The sequence below is a fragment of the Myiozetetes cayanensis genome, unplaced genomic scaffold (assembly GCF_022539395.1).
Source record: "Myiozetetes cayanensis isolate MyiCay16 unplaced genomic scaffold, myiCay2020 scf19, whole genome shotgun sequence".
Taxonomy (NCBI): domain Eukaryota; kingdom Metazoa; phylum Chordata; class Aves; order Passeriformes; family Tyrannidae; genus Myiozetetes; species Myiozetetes cayanensis.
In genome coordinates, this window is record NW_026087400.1 from 7,625,871 (window position 1) to 7,643,427 (window position 17,557).

Consider the following 17,557-nt stretch of genomic DNA (forward strand, 5'->3'; position numbering starts at 1 on the left):
TAGCTGATGTACTTTTAATTTTTACAAGCCCATCTGGGATGACTTTAATTATTTGTTCTTAAATCATGGTGGAAAAATGCTGATTGTTCTTAAAGCCACATGAGTCGTTCAGATGAAATGGGGATGGTGGTAAACATAACATTTTTAAACCAGCATCGACTTGCAAACAGTTATTTTTTTTTCTTTATTTTTAAAGAAGGTTGGAAAGATGTGTGAACTTGCAGCAGCCTGCATCTGAAACTGGAGCCTTTATCCCTGGGCCTGTGGGTGATGCCGTGCCCAGCTGGGAAAGGCAGAGCTGTGCTTGTAGCAGCAGAGATTGTGGAGAAGGGCCCTGTAACCCACCACTCGAGGACCTGACCTGCCACAGAGGAGTAATGCATTACTTAGAGCTGCATTTACTTGCTTGAGACCGTTTTGTAGTGTTCCCCTTGACTTCTTTACGGCAGTGCTACGTGTTTTAAGTGCAAAGGGTGTTAGTTGCAAGCTGCTGGGCTCAGCTGAGCTTGATCTGCCTCTCCTGGCCAGTCAAGCAAGCTCTATTGGAGAGGGTCTCTAATATTTAACTGCCAAGTGTTTGAAAAATAATATAAAAATATATTTCCAGTTAAATAATAACAAAAGTGGGTTGACCGATAAAGCATCTCTGAAGTGGCATTTATCTTCAGAGTTTTGACTCTGTGTGTGTCTGGCTTCAACTTTCTTGATGGCCTTGCTGGGGCTCGTGGGCTCCCACCCGAGGGCCACGTCCCTGCAACAGGGGTGATGTTGCTTCACATTTTCATGACGCATTTCTAAAGGTCTGACTGCCACAAAAGAAATGTGAGCCCCCAGGACCAACCTGAAGCCAAAAAGCAGGTAAAGGAGTACCCCTCCTATGTATTACCAATGAGGAAACTAAGGCAGAGAACAAAATACAAAAATAGGATTGGAATTCCTTTATCTCTAGTTCCAGGGTAGATTTTTTTTTCAGTTAATTGTCCCTCCTCTCCCTGCACACTACCCCCCTCCGAGGGCCACCCCGGTGTCTCCCCCCGCCTTTGGGAATAGCACTCCTTGGATAATTCACTTCTGGGAAGCACCAGCTTCTTAAAGCTTGTTTCTATCCGAGCTGCACGATCCTTTGCCGTGTTTCCTTTGGATTAGTAATTGTTGGGAGTTACCATCTGTCAAGTGGCAAGGAGTAAAAGATTAAACAACCTGGAAATTCCTTGTTCCTCCTCTCCAGGCATTTTCACAGGACCGGATGGGGAGTGAAAGCACAAGCAGGTATTTAACATTAGTTTGTAAGTAGTCATGTAGAAATAAATTCCATTTTTTGGGGTGGAAATAAAGGTTAAACCTTACTAGTGAGTGCCACCGTGCCTGACCCGACTCTCAACACCATCCATCTTGTGGGATTGCCACAGCTTTGTAGGAATAGGATTTCTGCAGGTCAGTTGCTCGTCCCTGTCTCGGCTCATCTTCCCAGCAGCATCTCTGGGGAGCTCAGGCCCAGCTGGGGGCTCTTCAGATACTCCCAAATCCTAAATCAGAGCTATCAACAATTATGGGAAAATATGCTTTCTTAGAAGATAACTGAAGCTGCCTTTATCTCCCAGTAACAGGATTCACCAAGTATTATAGCAGCTACTTTGCACTGCTGCAGTTAAGCTTGTTTCAGCATTTTCATTATAAACCTCTGTTTTCACAGGTTTATTTCCCAGGGAAAAAAAATAATATAAAATCTGTCTTTACTAAAGCTTGGCACACTGAGCCCTCAGGGAGAGATGATGTTTTTTCTTTTTACCTGTCTATGGAATGAATGGGGTCACTCCATTTTAAAGCATATGGTTTGAAACAAAGTGGGAATGTCTTTGTCTGGAATAGTTTCCAAGCAGAAAGCAGCATCACTGCCATTAACATGGAAGCTAATGGCAGAATTTACACCAAGTTCAGCCATGGCCCAGGTTTTCCCTCCACATTTCTTTTCCAGTCTCTTTCTTTTTTTCTGAGATGCCACGTTGGGGACTGGCTGTGTGAGGCGAGGCCAAAGCCCTGTGGCTCAGGGCTGTGGGGCTGTAGCAGGGTGGGGTGAGCTCGGCTCACAGGTGGTTTTCCTGCAGGATGCCCAAATCCAGGTGCTTTGGGGGTTGATGTGCAAAGTCTCTGCCAGGTCCCGGTGGAGGCCGGCAGTGGTGGGTGACACCAGACCCGCCCGGGGTGGGCTCTGAGAAGGGTGGGCTCAGCAGTGTGGGTGGTGCATTAAAGATCCACAGTAGGTGAGTGGGTGGGTGGGAGCAGGAGGACGAGTGCAACTGTAGCATCTCTCTTACAAGGAAAGGCTGAGGGAGCTGGGCCTGTTCAGCCCCAAGAAGACACGCTGAGAGGGCACCCTCTCCATGTCTGTCAGTGCCTGCAGGGAGGGGTCAGAGCATGGACCAGGCTCTGCTCGGGGGGCCCAGCAATGGGACAACAGGCCACGGCCACTGATGCCCAGAAAGCTCCACCTGAACATGAGGAACAACTTCTTCCCTGTGCAGTGACTGAGCACTGAACAGAGACCAGTGGAGTCTCCTCATTGGAGATATTCCAGAGCCGTCTGGACACAATCCTGTGCCGTGTGCTCTGGGATGACCCTGCTGGAGCAGGGAGGTTGGACCGGTGCCCCACTGCGGTCCCTTCCAGCCTGACCCACGCTGTGATTCCGCGGTTCCGTGAGCCCCGCGCCCCCCTTGGGCGCGTCCCGGGGGTCCCGCACCGGGCGCGGGGCGCGCTCCCCCCACCCCTGGTCCCGGCGGCGGCGCCGGCAAGGGAAGGGAAGGAGAGCAGGGAAGCAGGGAAGGGAAGCAGGGAAGGAGGGAAGGGCAGTCCCCGTCTGGCGCTGACGTCACGGTCCCGCCCGCGGCGGCGGCGCGGCCGCGTCCCCGTGGCCGTGAATGAGCGCGGGGGGCGGGAGCGGAGCGGGAGCGGGCGGGCCGCGCTCCCACCGCGCTCCCACCGCGCCGCGCCCCACAAAAGTGCGGGGCTGCCGCTCCGGGCCCAGCGCAGCCGCCTCCCGGGCCGGAGGGGCGCGGAGCAGCCGCGGGGCCGAGCGGAGCCGCTGCCGGGGCCGCTGCGCCGCGCCGGGGTTTTTTATTTCCAATTTCTGATCGCAGCTGCATTTCCCTCCCTCCGCCCCCCCGCGCCGAGGAGGAGCCCCGGCTTTATGTGGTGCTGCCCGGGGAGCGCTCGGCGGCCGGGAAGTTCTTTGTGTCGCCGTCGCCTTCTTCCCCCTTTTTTTTCTTTTTTTTTTCTTTTTTTTTTTTGTTTAAATGTATAACTTCATGGGGCTGAACAGCACGGCCGTAGCTATTCAGCCCAATGTGTCCTGCACATGCAACTGCAAAAGGTCTTTGTTCCAGAGCATGGAGATCAGTAAGTACTAGTCCTGCTGCTCCCCGGGGTGGGTGCGGGAGGTGCCCGTGGGTGCGGGAGTGCCCGGCGGCTCCGCCGCGGGCGGGGAAGTTTCCGCGGGGGCTCCCGGCGGCGCCGGGACCCTTCGCTGCGATGCGCTTTCTCGGAGTGATTTTCCTTCCCCCTCCGTGCGAGCCCTGGTCTCTCATCTGTTGCTGCTGGGATGTTGGTGCGGGTGTGACACGGCGCGGGCCGGGCTGGCGGAGCTCCCCGGGATCAGCTTTCCCGGGATCTGCCTGCACTGGGCGCTCCCCGGCACCGGGTGTGTGAGATCCACGCTCTTCCCATCGCGGCTCCATCACCGCCCGCATCTCGCCCCTTCTCCGCCGTGCCCCGGCGGGCGCAGCCGCCCCTACCCCGCGCCTTTCCCTCCTGCGGGGTGATGCTGCGGGGCCCCCAAGCCTCCCCCGGGGGTCTGCGCTACCCCCGGGGTAAATCACCCTCCACTCGGTACCGGGCGGGGGAGCATCGCGGTCCGGACACCCGGGGAGGGCTTGTATTTGGGAACCTGTTCCCCCCGTCTCCAACCCCTCGGGGCGTTTTGTTCCGAAGGGCGATTTGCCTTTTTTCGTTAATATCTTTCAGCCCTCGCAGAGTAGCAGTGAGGCCACTGCCTGACCTAAATATCCACCACTTCTCTGTGTGCTCTTTCCCTCTTGCAAATGAAGTGCACGGAGGTGAGAGAGAAGGAATATTGCTGCTGAGGAAAGAGGAATGAGTTGGGCTCTGGCAGTTTCAAGCAAATGGTATTTTCTGTAAGGGGAAGATTTTTAAGGAATCCCGGCCCGGGAGGGTAGTCAGGATGGTACCCTGCTTAGCACCTAGTTCAGTGCCGTGAAATCCAAACCCTGCACAGACTAATGCAAAATGGCCCAAAAGGAAAACTTGGGAAAGAGTCTGGATTTTGCATATATTCCTGGCACTGCGACGGGGCAGGCTGGCGCTCGGTGTGTGCAGGGGGAGCCAGCTGAGCTGTGCCTGTCTCTGCTAGCACAGGATCTGCCCCGTTACCTCCAGTGGGGCTGCAGAGCATCTGTCCCTTGGTATTTTGGATGGCTTTTGTCCAGTGTCATCTGCCTTCTCCTTCTCCAGTTTCATCGTTGTTTAATTCAGGTGTCTGAGTCCCGGGGAAGGTCTGCAGGCATTTGTATACCGGGTACTCAAATGTGTTCATTCTGAATTTTAGCATAAACCATACCCTTTGTACTGTATGCACTTTTAATCTTGATTTAATCTCATTCGTGTTCAGACAAAACTAAGCTGGATTTGCCTGATTTTATTAACACTACCGGTACTGAATAGACCATTATTCTTTCCTGACTTTAACAGGCCGGGCTAGATATGCATACCAATAGCAGTGTATAAATAATGAAGATACAGTTCTTTTTTGTGTCAGCCAGTTGCTGAACATAAACTATGTCCCACAGAATCCCAAGGATGAGAGACTTTACTTTGTGTCTGATCAAGGCTCATGGTTATGATAAAAGTTGTGAATTAAAATGTGTAATGTCTTTTGAAGAAAAAGCTTCTCTTCCAGTCTAACTCTGGGCATGAGGTTTTGTTGGAACAACTCAGGCTTTTAATTTCATTCCATGACTTTTTAGAAGCAGCATAGTTTATAATTTTTTTCCCATTTTTTTTCAGTGTATGAAAGGCTTGGTAGGAGACAGGTGCCAGCTATGGGTGGGGGGGTGGGAGAGGCTGGGGACAGTGAAGAAGAGTGGAGGAGACCTTGCCTGAATTTGGATGAGTGTTGTGGGAGCCCCATGCCTGATGCCACACGGCTCGTGAGGTCCTTCCCTGACTTGTCCCTTGCCCTCTGTCAGCTCTGGGGTCCTGACACTCGGGCACTGAGTTCCCATTAGCTCCTGGGAGCCTTGGACAGAGCTCCCTTGCTGCTGCCCGTCCTTATTTCATGCTCGTGTAGGTTTCTTTATCGCCAGTGTTATTATTTATTTCCTGCTGATGGCGGGCAGTGTTCACTCACCTCCGTGCTCCAGGAGAGCTTTGGTTGCACTGCAGGGGCTGTTACCTGATCGCTTCCTCCACCTGGCTTCGGTGGGAAGGACGGAGTTGAGCTTCCCTGAGATAAATTCATCCCGTGGCATTTTTCTTCCTCCCGTCTCTTGATTTTATGTATCTTTCTAATAAAACTTCGAGTGATCCTCGGAGCAGCCACCACCAGATGCTCTTTAATTTCTCAGCCAAAAGTTACCAAGGCCCCAGCGCTTCAGGAAAGCGGCATAACTGCAAACTCCTGTGACTTAACCCTCTAAATAGGTTAACTGTCCAGCCGATCCCCCCGAACATTTCCTTGCGGGCTCCATTCCGTATGGCAGGCTGCGGCGCTGCGGTGGAGGAAGCAGCTGGTTTCTGTGTGTGGCGCTCCCAGATTAGGATTATAAAAGGGCTTTTTGGGGGCGGGGGCGCGGAGTCTCGCCGGGCTGGAGTGCCAGTGTGCCGGGCGGTGTTAAGCAGCCAGACGTCTGCGGCAGTGGGCTCTAATCGCTCCGGCTGCCGAAGGAGGTCAGGGGTGACCGTGGTGGCGGAAGAGTCTGTAAATAACTAATTATTTTGGCAGAGCAGGGCGCTGTGCCTGCCTCCCCGCTGCCTTCCCAGCTCCTCACTGGGACGGCTCCCCGAGGGTTTGGGTGCCAAGGCCGGGCATCCCGCGGGCACCTGGGCATCCCTGCGGGAGGGTGACTGCGGGCACGGGGTGTGAGGGCAGCTCGCTCTGGGCTGGGTGGCTCTGGGCAGAGGCTTTGCTGGTGCAGGAACATTATCCAAAGGCTTTGGGAGTTTAAGAGGCATCGTTGCACCTCCGTCCCCTCGGCCACAGTGCCCTGGGCTGGTGGCAGCACCGTGTCCGGCCGGTGACGCCAACTGTGAGAGCGGGTTCCTGTCCAGGCAAGGACTTCTAGGTTTTCACATTCTTTGGTTTAATAACAAACCAAATGTAGATGGCTCAAACCATGGTTCACGTCTCCTTTCCACTTCAGACTGCTTTTTTGGCAAATATGTTTCTTTCCTGACACTATGTCAGTGGTAGTTATGGCTTCTTCCAGGGCAGAGTGGATAATAACCATAATACTTCTTTATTCCCCCCCAAGTGTTCCTCTTAGAAGGAAGCCAGAGATACTACCAGAGTTTCAGCAAGCCTGAAAGTGCTGGCACAGAGGATGCTCAGTTTGTGGCATCTCAGTTTGACCTCAGCCAAACCAGGGAGTTCCCTGTGTCTGGCTCTGGCCATGTGTCCGTGACAAAGTGCTGCTTTTTGCTGAGATCAGCGTCCCAAGGTACGATCCAGGAGGAGCAAAACATGGATGGCTTTGCTTACGGTGGCCTAAGAGCTGTCTGTGTGTGCCCTTGGCCGTCCCTGGGGACCCAGACACTCTGAAGTTCCAGCCCTGCAGGTCTCACCTCTCATACCCAGGGAAAGGCCTGGAGAGCACAGGGGTCTTTCTTAAAATTAGTTTTGTGCCCTCAGTTGGTGATTTTAATTTTAGTGTTTTGTAATCGGTGTTGAATGGGAGAATGAAAAGCCACAGAAGAGGAAATACAGGGAAAATAGTCAAACTTTGGGGTTTTTTTTCCTGTGGGTGAACACCTGGGTTGTGTTGAGCTGCACAGCGGGACCGGCACACACGGCACCAGAGGTGATGCTGTATAATCAGAGGTGATCATCTATGATGCAAAGTGGAGACAAGACATGGCTAATTCTTCCTTTTCAGTCAGTATCAGGGTGTTTTCAGAGGAGGATGTTTACTGCACTAAGTCCTGTTACCTTCTGCCATGGAGGCATCCTCCACCCCCTGAATGAGCCTTTGATTTGCCTTTGTTTTGTTTAGTAGTATGTTTTCAGATCTGAGTTGTGAGAGGACCAGCACTGAAGTGTGTGTTGGGAGCAGCAACCTTATTTTTAAAGCCAGGAATTCCCAAGGTAGGGCCTGGGATCACCTCTGAATTTTCAAAATGTTGAATTAGCTGAACTACCACTGCTTCCCTTGCGGATGGAACCCACATGTGTGTGTCCTTACCTTTATTTGCTGTTGCTCACCAAATGTACTCATATTTTTAGATTTCCTAGGCTGAAGCCGGTGGTTTGATAAATCCAGCTTTAGAATGAATTTGTAAACCTAAATTATAAACGAATAAACGTGAGGAGACCTTTCCAAGGGAAGAACCAAAATACACAGTGTCACTAATAGACAGTAATTACAATCCAGCTTCTTTCCTGAGTAACTCATTGTGCAGTCATGTCTGTTGGTGTTGTTTCATTCAGGTTGTACCAATTGTCAGAGTTTGCTAAGCCTAAGTAGTGAAAAAAAAAAAAGGTCATTTATTTGCAATGGTGTTTCATGTAAAAACTGCCTACCAGTTTTCTTCCTGGAGGGAGATCCCATGTGTGGCATGTGGTTTATCTTATCAGATCCCTCCCATTCTCCAATACATGGTGCATCTGCTGTTGGCACGTTTCATCAAAGTAATAAAGCCTGGCTGGAGAGCTCACGAGGAGAGAGGTACAAGGGCCACTTTGCTGCAATTAAGTGGAAACTTGGTTCACACCATGAGCACACTCGCAGACGTCCATAAAGCACAGGAATCATTGGTGTCAACAGGGATGTTTTATGCAGTGTTCTTCCTGTCTGTCTGGCTGAATTGCTGGGTGATTATTTTATAACTATTTTGGGTGGCAGAAGGTAGGTCACTCGGGCAGATCCCAGGTGAGGAAGCACATCAGAGACCTGCTCCGTCTGTGAGCGGCGCGGCCGCATCCGGCACCAGAGAGGAACGGGGAGGATTTCAGCACAGGGCTCCCCTCTGTGACAGCAGGATGTGACCTCTCATCTCCATCTTTCAGAGCTGATTAGTAGGCTGCTGTGTTGCTGCTTCCTTGCTGCAGGGAATGTAGTAGTGGTCTGGGAGTTCCTCGAGGAGTAATGAGTCAGGAATAGCCACCTGAGTGTCATCACCTGAAACCCTGCACACACAGACAGACACACAGACAGACACACAGCTGAGAGCTGGTGAGACCCTGCACACACACACTGCTGAGAGCTGACAAGTTTTTCCATACCTGAGGAAGTCTCACTGTCTGTGTGTGCACACAGGCATAAACACATCTGTGAAAGTTAATTTAGTGGTACAAAAAGTGGTTCAATCAACTGGTTAATGAAGGAGTTGGTAACCATAAAGAAGAGTTGTGGGGTTTGGGCTTTTTGTTTGGTTTTGTTGTTTTTTCTTTCTTTTTTAAAGTAGATAAATTTCAGCTGTAGGAATTTATCATCCAAATCAGAGGATTTGGGGAGCTATTGAGAGTAAAGAGAGCTTTGATGATTTGGCAGGGAATACAGCTTCTAAGGCAGCACTTTGATCTGCATTTTAAATGCTTCTTTGTAATGACAGTTTCACAATTTCTTTTCTCATTTTGAGTCAGTTTTGCAGAGGTATGTTTTCAGAGAAAATAGTAACAGCACACATTATTCTTGTTGGCTTTGGAGCCAGCTAGAACTTGTAGTTCATCCCAGATCTTTTGGCTACCATGGTAAATTTATGATTGCACCAAAAAGGAAATTAGTGAAGATGTTAAATATTATCAAAGCTTTGCAAATCTTTTGAAATCTCTCTGGTGTGAAAACTAAACTTGCATTAGCATATTTCCTGTGGTCTGTTGTACAGTGTTTATCCAGGCATCCACCTCATACTGCAGGTCCCTGATTTAGCTTTTTTTTTCCTTCTGAAGGACACGTTACTGTTTAGCACACTCATCCTTTTAGTCTTGTGTTGCACCTGGAGACCGTGGTTCTGGTGACTCAGGCTTTCAAAAGACAAGCCTGTTGGGAATTTTTTTCCTTCCTTTCTATCTACAGCACATCCTCAGATAAACTCTTGTTGAAGGGAGAAGGTTGTTGTCGCCTACATGTTCTTATACAAGAGAGCTTGTTGCATTAATTTATGTAGTAATGGAAGGGGGTAGGAATTGGGAATGTTTATTACGGTTTTAATATAAATCTTGCATAGCACCTTTCCTTCTTGTAGCCAGTTTGGGGTGGAGTTTATACTTCGCTTCAGAAATCAGAAGCCTCAAGCATGAGAACAAATAAGCAAGTTTTCCCAAATTAGTTTACAGCTGTGTGGTAGCTGTTCTGGTGCTGGTTTTGGCCTCTCCTAAGCTGTGGCTCTAAACTGTAGCAGGCTGGCAGCTCCTCTCTGCTTGTGGACCAAGTGGAGCAGGAGTGTAAAACAGGGCACACATACAACTTCCAAGGTAAATTCACTCAGGAAGTTGGGTCCTCAGTTACATGCAAAGGGTGGCATCACTGGGAGGCCTTAGACAAATAGCATCGTGTGTATGTTTAATTTACATCCTCTCCCAAACTGCCAGTGACTTTGTTCACTTCAGAGACGCTGCAGCCAGCACACTGATCCCTATCCAGGCTCATGTTTGCGTCGAGTCCACCTTCACTTCTAGATTTCTTTGATTTAACACTGCTTTTTCACTGCATACAGCGAAGTAGCATTGCTGAGGTCGTAATCTATCAGGGTCCCCTTTTTTCTCCAGGCGCTCAGACTTCCAGTTTCTCATTGATAACAGGACTAGGCCGATGTTCCCTTTAGCAGAGGGTGTATTTTTTGCTGTGTGTGGTGTATATTGGTGTGTCCTGGGCTGTGGTGTCACATGAGGATACCTTGCACAGCATTGGGAACTCGTCTCACAAGTTGTCAGTGTTGGTGGACGTCCACAGCGCTTTCAAGTGGTTCACACGTTGGTGTTTGGTGTATTCAGTCTCGCACATATCTTTAATAAAATGCCTCAGACTGGGTAGTTTTTCACTTGCAGTGTGCATTCCAAAATGTGCAGTTAGAAAGGCGAGTGCTTTTGCACATGGCAGTTCTCTGAGCCATTTATGAGACCCTGCTGCTGGCTGTAGAGCTGAGGGATTGTGCCTGTGATGGTTTGCTGGCGTGAGGTTTGTGCACTCCAGCAGGTGCAACAGGATTTCCCACGTTTGCAGACTTGGCCCAAGCAACCCAGCAAAGCAGACCTTAGCCTTGGCGAATGAAAGCTGATTAACCCCCAGGCTTGGAGCATACCAAGAATGAAAAGAGGTACTGGCATCAAAAATCAATGCTACTTTTCAAAGAATATATGCAGGACATGGTTTGGGGATTTTTTTTTTCCATCTCTTCATTCTGTCCAATATGTAAAGTAGCTGGTTTGTTACTCTAACCCCCTACAAATGATTGTCAGTAATAATTCTGTAAAACTGTGAATCAACTCTGCATGACTTTGTGCAAATAGACTGAGTAATTTCTTTGTTCTTTTCTTCTTACTTTGTAATTGGAGTCTGTAAAAGCCCAGAGGTTTGGTCTTGTGGAAAGCATGATTCATTTATTGGTGTCTGTGCCGACTAGTTATCTTTCAGTAATTCCAGAGTGCTGCTACAAGCCAAGAGTGATTCATACATGGCTAAGTGCACAAACAAATGGGGTCATGGCCATCTGCAGAAACTTTTCTAATCTATTTATGGTATCGGAGAAAGAAGTGGGTGTATTAAGGATGATGGAATAGGTGTCAATTACATTGGTGAATATAACCGGTTAAGTAACGCTAACCATTACCCAAAACCACATCTGCTCCTTGCTAAAGATCACAACAGCAGGTCCTGTTTAAATGTTAACGCAGATCTGATAGGAGAGATGGATTGAGTGTCTAGCTTGCCTCCTGAGGAGCTCACCATCCTCACTGACGTGGAAGGCTCTTCTGCCTGCCTTAAGATTTAGACGGGAACTTGCACTGTGAGTATGTGTAGAGGCAGACCTGAGTCATTTTATGCTTTACATGCAGAATTTGGCCTTGTACTTAGTTTGCTTGTATTGGTGATCAGGGGTAGCATTTGTCATTGGCACACAAGGTAGAATGGCTGTGTGATCTTAGTAGAGGCAGGTGGAGGTGAGTCATTTTTCCTTCCAAATGCATCTTCAGTGGTTTAAAATCTCAGAGGCAAATTGACCAGCATCTGACAAGGTAGCCTTCCTCTACTTTTGTCCCATTTGTAAGAATTCATTTTCCCTTTGTAACTGATAACAAATCATCCCTGGTTGCAGCTCTGTCAGAATTGCTCCGTTCAGGTTTTCGTCTTTTGCTCTGGGGGAGTGTGTTTGCTCCTGCCGTGCTCAGGAGTGCAGGAACCACAGGGCTGGCACTCAGTGCTGGAGTTGATTGAGAGGAGGAGGGAGTTGGAGAATAGCAGTAGGAAATAGCAGGACAAGAAGCCCCCAGAGGCACGGGGATGAGGGCTGCTGGTCAGATCGCTCTGGACCCCTTGCTTGCCTGTTCTTCAGCCTTGCACATTGCAGCTGGTTTTGAACCTGAAATGTGCGCATCCAGCAAGATCTTGAACTTGCAGAGCATGGAGTGGTCTCAGTGCTTTAGAAACATCCCACATCTGCAGGATAGCTGAGTGTTACTCTGGAGATGAGCTGAAAGCACAGGTGGACCAGCACAGTGATGTTTGGAAGTGGCTGTGGCCCCATCTCCCCGAGCCCTGGGTGGTCTGTACGGTCACTGCTCAGTTGTGTTTGATTTCAGAGGACTTGACTGGAACACAGAGCTCCTGGACTCCAGTTTCTCTAAACTGAATTGAAGCATCGTCACTGGCCAAAAATATGGAAGAATTTGGCAACATGTTGTTGTTGTCCCTTTTGCTGATGTTTTGAGCACTGTGACCGGTTCTGCTGTGCCCTCACTGCATGTGCTCCCACGGAGGGGGACGGGGCCCTGGCTGACACCCCGAGTACGCTGAGGAGGGGAAGTGACCCAGACTTTTGCCCAAAGGACTGATGAGTCTCTCCTGATGTCTGAACAGCTTTCTTCTTCTGCCCTTGCTTTATTTAAGTCAACAGATTGTGTAAGCCACATGCTAGATTTACCTGCAGGGCAAGTGGGAAGGAAGCAGTGCCATTTGGATGAATTCCCAAAAGACATCTAACCACTGAGCGTTAAGACTAACATTTCCAAGCCCGAGTCCTACAACAGTCCTGACTCTGCTTGTCGCCTCTTCCATCCGTGGCTTTGGCTGCTGAGGACGAGTCCCAGGGAAGCTGCCCTGCTGTGACCGCTTGCTGGCTGTCCCCCTGTGGGTTGGGCGCTGTGCTGAGCAAGCTTGGAAATTCTCCCCCTCAGTGGTTTCTGTTTAATGTTATGATTAATGTCGTTATTTCTTACAAAAACAGAAGATCCCCCCAAAGCAGAGCTGTGCCCTGCACCTCCCACACCCTCCCGTGCTCTTTCCCACGGTACTGAGGGTCCCAGCTGACTCTTGGGGCCACAGGGTGAAACCCACAGCTCAGCAGCTGAGATGGCCCAGGGTTGGGCTTGTCCTTGGTGCCTGCTCCAGGTCTGAAACTGGGCTGAATTACCTTGTGCTCTTCCTGAGTATTTGTGTAGTGAGACCTGGTTCCTCCAGAATCAGCCAGAGGCTGCAAGGGCAGATATCTCAGCTGTTTTTCTGGAGGAGCAAGTCCTGCTCTTTCTGTGTTATTTTTGTTATTTCCCCCATTATTCTTCCTTACCAAGGGTTGTCTCTTGGCTTCAATAACTTGGAATAGCATATACAGATTAGGCTCTTCAGCACTGAGCTCTGAAAGTACCTTGGCCTGCTCGGTGGTGTCTTTGGGACATGATCGATGGACACCTGCTTCATACAGTTCAGAGGAAAATTATCTTAGATTGCAATTATTTCCCATATAATAAGCAGAAATTTAATTTTTATTGTTTCACTTCTATTACTGTACTGGGACTGCGCTTTAAGGGCGAGATGTGTTTTCAGTGTCTCCCTCTGCAGCGTGCTCAGACGCACACACAAGGTGTGTAACACTTAATGATACTGATCACTGGTGTGTAATGCAATCAGTGGTTTATGTTTCTCTGGTGTGAATTATTGGTAGCAGTATATATACACTGCACCTTTCTCAGCTCTTGCTGGGGATGCAGGTGTTGGCTGATGTGCCAGAGATGGGCTCAGGAACAAGGAGAGGGCAGAGGCCTCTGATGGGGGTCCTGTGTGCCCTGAGCGAGGTGCAGAACAACTACAGGGTTACAAACATGCCCTGTCCTGCTGATAGCTTTTAATCCTCATCGTTCTCATAGGTTTTCTTGATAAATACTTCTCAGCCTCCACTGACTTGCCATCCAGGCCTGAATTGTTAGGAACAATAAACGTAATGGATAGGCTCAATTTAATAGATGGACTATGAGCTTTTTATTAGTGTAGATTTTTTAAAAAAAGAAAGAAAAAGAGATGACTGCATTTATTTAGTGAAAGTGCAGAAAGCAGCTCTCTCAAATCTCAGGGAAGCATACTCGAGTGGGCTCAGCTCAGCTCCTGGTTGTGCAGTGAGGGAGGGATCCATCCTGCTGTGCAGCCTGCAGAGCGCTGGGTGGTCTCGAGGGGGTTAACTGTGCGTGTAGATGTTCAGGAATTTCTCTTTTGACTTGACCGTGGGGTTTTGCTGCTCTTCAGACCACAAGTGCACTCCAGTCACAGCAGGTTCATGGGTTTGGAGAGGCCTTTCATCCCCTCCTGTTCTTGCAGGGTGCTCGGGAGGGGATCACACTCCAGCTCGCGGCCGTGTGTCTTCCCTGGCTGCGTTTCTTGAGATTTGCAGACCCATATTAAGAGTCTATTAAATTAAGCAAAATGGCCTTTAGAAAGCTACATTTCAAGTGGAAGAAATGCTTTATGTAACGTAGGGTATGTGAGGGGACCTAAATACAAGCTTAAATTGGCAGTTACGAAAATAGGTATAATTGGATTTTTGCACAGTGATTTTACAGCTTCTGAGTTTAATGTCCTGATGAAATCCTGCGTCCAGTCCACGTGCAGTGCAGCCGAGGAGATGGGGGTTGAGGAGCCCAAGTAATGGGACTTGTTCTAGGAACAGCCTTGCCCTCGATTGCAAAACTGGACACACCTGTCATTTGCTGAGGCTCTGCTCTGTCTGAAAGGTGTCTGGAGCAGTGGATCCCTCTTGCCTGTGTTTGCCCTTTGATCCTTCCCCTCAGGGAGGGGTGTCAGGGCCAGGGAAGGGGTGTCTCTTACTATGGTTGTAACTACTTGCAGGTGAAAAACGCAGCTGTACCCTCCTAGCTGGGCACATGCCAGGATCTGCAGCTTTGTTTTCCAGGCTGATCAATGCAGTTCGTTTAAGTCGTTGGGTAATTTAGTAGCTGGAGGCACTTCTGTGGGCTTGGCGTGAGAGCGGCTGCTTCACTCCCCACCTCGGGAAGGATAGGAAGGGTTTCCCTCTGAACCCAGGCTTCCCTGGCTGTGGCTGGGGCCAGGTGATGCTGTGGGGCTGTCACCCAGCCGTTCGGGGGTCAGGAGCCTGAGGAAATGGAGGAAATCTCATTTTGACCTTGCATCCTCGTATTAATCCCGATAGTCTTTCCTGTTTTAATATTTAAAGCCTTTCCGTTCTTCTGTCTGGAGAGATGGCCCATTGGCTCTCTTGGGAACAGATTGACCTATCCTCTTCAGGAAAGCTGGTCCCAAAGAAATCAAGGCACCTTCAAATCCCTTCCAATTCCTGGAATTGGAAGAATAATTTTTTTATTTGGTATATCTTTAACCACTTAGGCTTTCGAGCTGGTTTTCTTTCTAGCTTACTTAAGGTCTTGCAAGGATGAAAAAAATCTGTTGCTTTCAGAAGTGTCTTAGCCAACGCATGGGAGGAAAGCCTGGCACTGTGAGACAGGGCGGAAGAAGCTGAGATAGGATTTGCTTCTTCTTTGAAACTGTCCCTTTTTAATTGTCCAAACAGCATTTCAAAGAAAATCTCTGCTCTTCTCTATCTTCTTCCAGCATTATAATTCTATATAATCACTTTTCTTTCTCTAAAAGAATAGAGCATGATTTATTTTTTCTTGCAGAAGGAAGAAGGGATAAATTCCAGATGTTGCTGGGATACACTTTTTGCCTCTGTTTAATGTTTAGTGGCTTTCAGTAAACAGGCTGCAAGAGGTGGGGCTGATGTTTTTATTCCAGGACAAATCATCTACAACAAATCCCATCTGCCGATGGGGTAGGGGGGAGCATATCTTGGGTGTGACCTGGTGGGGTTGGAGCTGATCCTGGCTTTCCTGCCATGCAGAAAGGCAAGGAAGGCTGAGACTGATCCAAGTATTCCTTTAGGGTCTTTGCTCTCGGTCCTTCAGGGTATTCACCTTCCTCTTCCCACCTCGGTGCTGAGCTCCAGCTCCATGAATGAGAGACGCCGTGTGGGGTTGGATCCCCTGCCCATGCCCTGGTGTGGGAACGGGCACCTCTGCTCGGAGCTGGCACAGGGCTTTCTGGGGAGCAGCTCTGCTTTGAAGGGTGGGGAGGGCTGCCATGTCCTGCATGCCATTGTCCCACGTGGAATGCTCAGTTTAGTGGGACTCTCCTGGCCAGCCAGGCTGTTTTGGTGCCAAGCAAAGAGCATTTGTGTGCCCTGCACCAGCGTGGGGCTGGATCCAGGAGCTGGGCTCTGTGGACAGGCAGCCCTTTTACCTCCTCCCACAGCAAAGACCTGTCTTTTCAGTGCATGCCCTTCTTTGCAGCCTTCTTGCAGGCTACACCAGCAATGATTTTCCAGCATGTGTTGCACAGAGGCGTTGTGTGACCAACACGGCAGCTCCGTTCCCTGTTTCATGTTTTCACCTGTTCAGGCGAAGCACATCTCTGTTTTGTTGGCAGCCTGTTGGGTTGCACAAACAGTGTAAGACAAAACCACGAGCAGGTGTTGGTCCAGCCAGTGTAATTACTGGTTCCTTGCTGCTGCTGCTGGTAGGCAGACAGTGTGAGCCACCCTTCACATGGAGCCGTCTGGCAGGACTGCGGCTGCAGAAGGGCTCCAGGCACCGATCCACCGGGAATATGCGCCGACGGCTCAGCCACTCCCTGTATCTCTTCCCTGCTGCCGATTGCATAAAAAAAGTTATGCATATATGGAGGGAGGGAGGAGAGCTGGGGGTGGCTCTGGTCAGGTTTAAAGCACCGACTTTATGTGCCAATTCTCATTTGCATTTAAAAAGTTGGCAAATGCGTGGCTGAACCTAAAGGGCAGATGTGAGGATGGGAGAGGCAGGAGTGCTCAGAGAGAGGGGAGAAGCAGCATCCCAAAATCCTGTCTGACTTCAGAGGGTTCAGGCTTGTTTCTCCCACACATCCCAGACCATCACCAAACATTTTGGATGAGGCATGATGAGACAGGGTGATGTGCCTTTGTGTGCACAGCGCTGCGTGCTGAGCGCCAGCGGGGGCATTGTCTGGGCTGTGGGGTGGGGAGAGATGTTGCTTTCTACCCTTTTGGAAATTTAACTAGAGAAAAGCTGATCCTGATCCAACCAGCTGCAGACATGGGGGCTCTTTTTTTCAACATCTGCGTTTCCTTTGGACTCCCACCCTTTTGGGCCTCCCAAGCCTTTTTGGCGTCCACTTGTTCTCAGCCTTTACTTTTTCCTTTTGGGACTCCCACCCCTTTTTGGCCTCCAGTCTTCTTATGGCCTTTTACTCCTTTCCAGCCTCCCACCCTTTTTCAGGCTCTGTGCAGTGAGCTGGCTGAGGAGGAGGAGGAGGTCCGAGCTTGTTGCCACATGTCGGTGTTTGGCTCGGCAGAATTCCTTTCTTCCCTTTCCCGTCACGGTGCCCGCTCCAGCAGGGTGGTGGTGGTGCACAAGACCCTAGAGGCTCTCAGAGCCCACGTGCATTCAGGTGACACCACACACTTGCACGGTCACTTTTGAACATCTGCATGTGAAGCATTGATTTGCAGTGTCTGAACTCATCCCTTTGAATCAGCCTGACTTCACCTCAGTGAGCTGACTCCGAGCCCACGATCCCTCGTTATTTAGCAGTAATTTGCAGCGACTCTCTGACCCTTAATCTCTTCCTGGGGTGAAAAAGTTGCTTATCTCTGTCCTCTCAGGTGCATGGAAAGTAGCTTTTTAAAGCTTTATTTGGGAGCAATGATGTGTTGATATAACCCCTTCAACCTCCCAGTCTGCTCTGCTGCCGCTGTGGGAGCGCGTGGTGTGTCCGCAGCCCCAGTGTGGTGTGTCTGGCAGTGACAGCCTCCC

General features: G+C 49.7%; 1 protein-coding gene across 4 annotated transcripts in view; it reads left to right on the forward strand.

Annotated features, from left to right (window-relative positions):
- PMEPA1 (prostate transmembrane protein, androgen induced 1) overlaps positions 1 to 17,557 on the forward strand; it is a 270,545-nt gene that overhangs the window by 218,797 nt on the left and 34,191 nt on the right. The window contains exon 1 of one of the 4 annotated variants that reach the window (XM_050313973.1): positions 3,044 to 3,396. The exons of 1 other annotated variant lie outside the window; for it this stretch is intronic. In XM_050313973.1, the coding sequence (XP_050169930.1) occupies positions 3,294 to 3,396 (103 nt within the window). In that variant the 5' untranslated portion in view covers positions 3,044 to 3,293. Of the gene's footprint in view, positions 1 to 3,043; positions 3,397 to 17,557 lie in introns of those variants that run through there. 2 more of the 4 variants (XM_050313972.1, XM_050313974.1) reach the window with 2 other exon arrangements.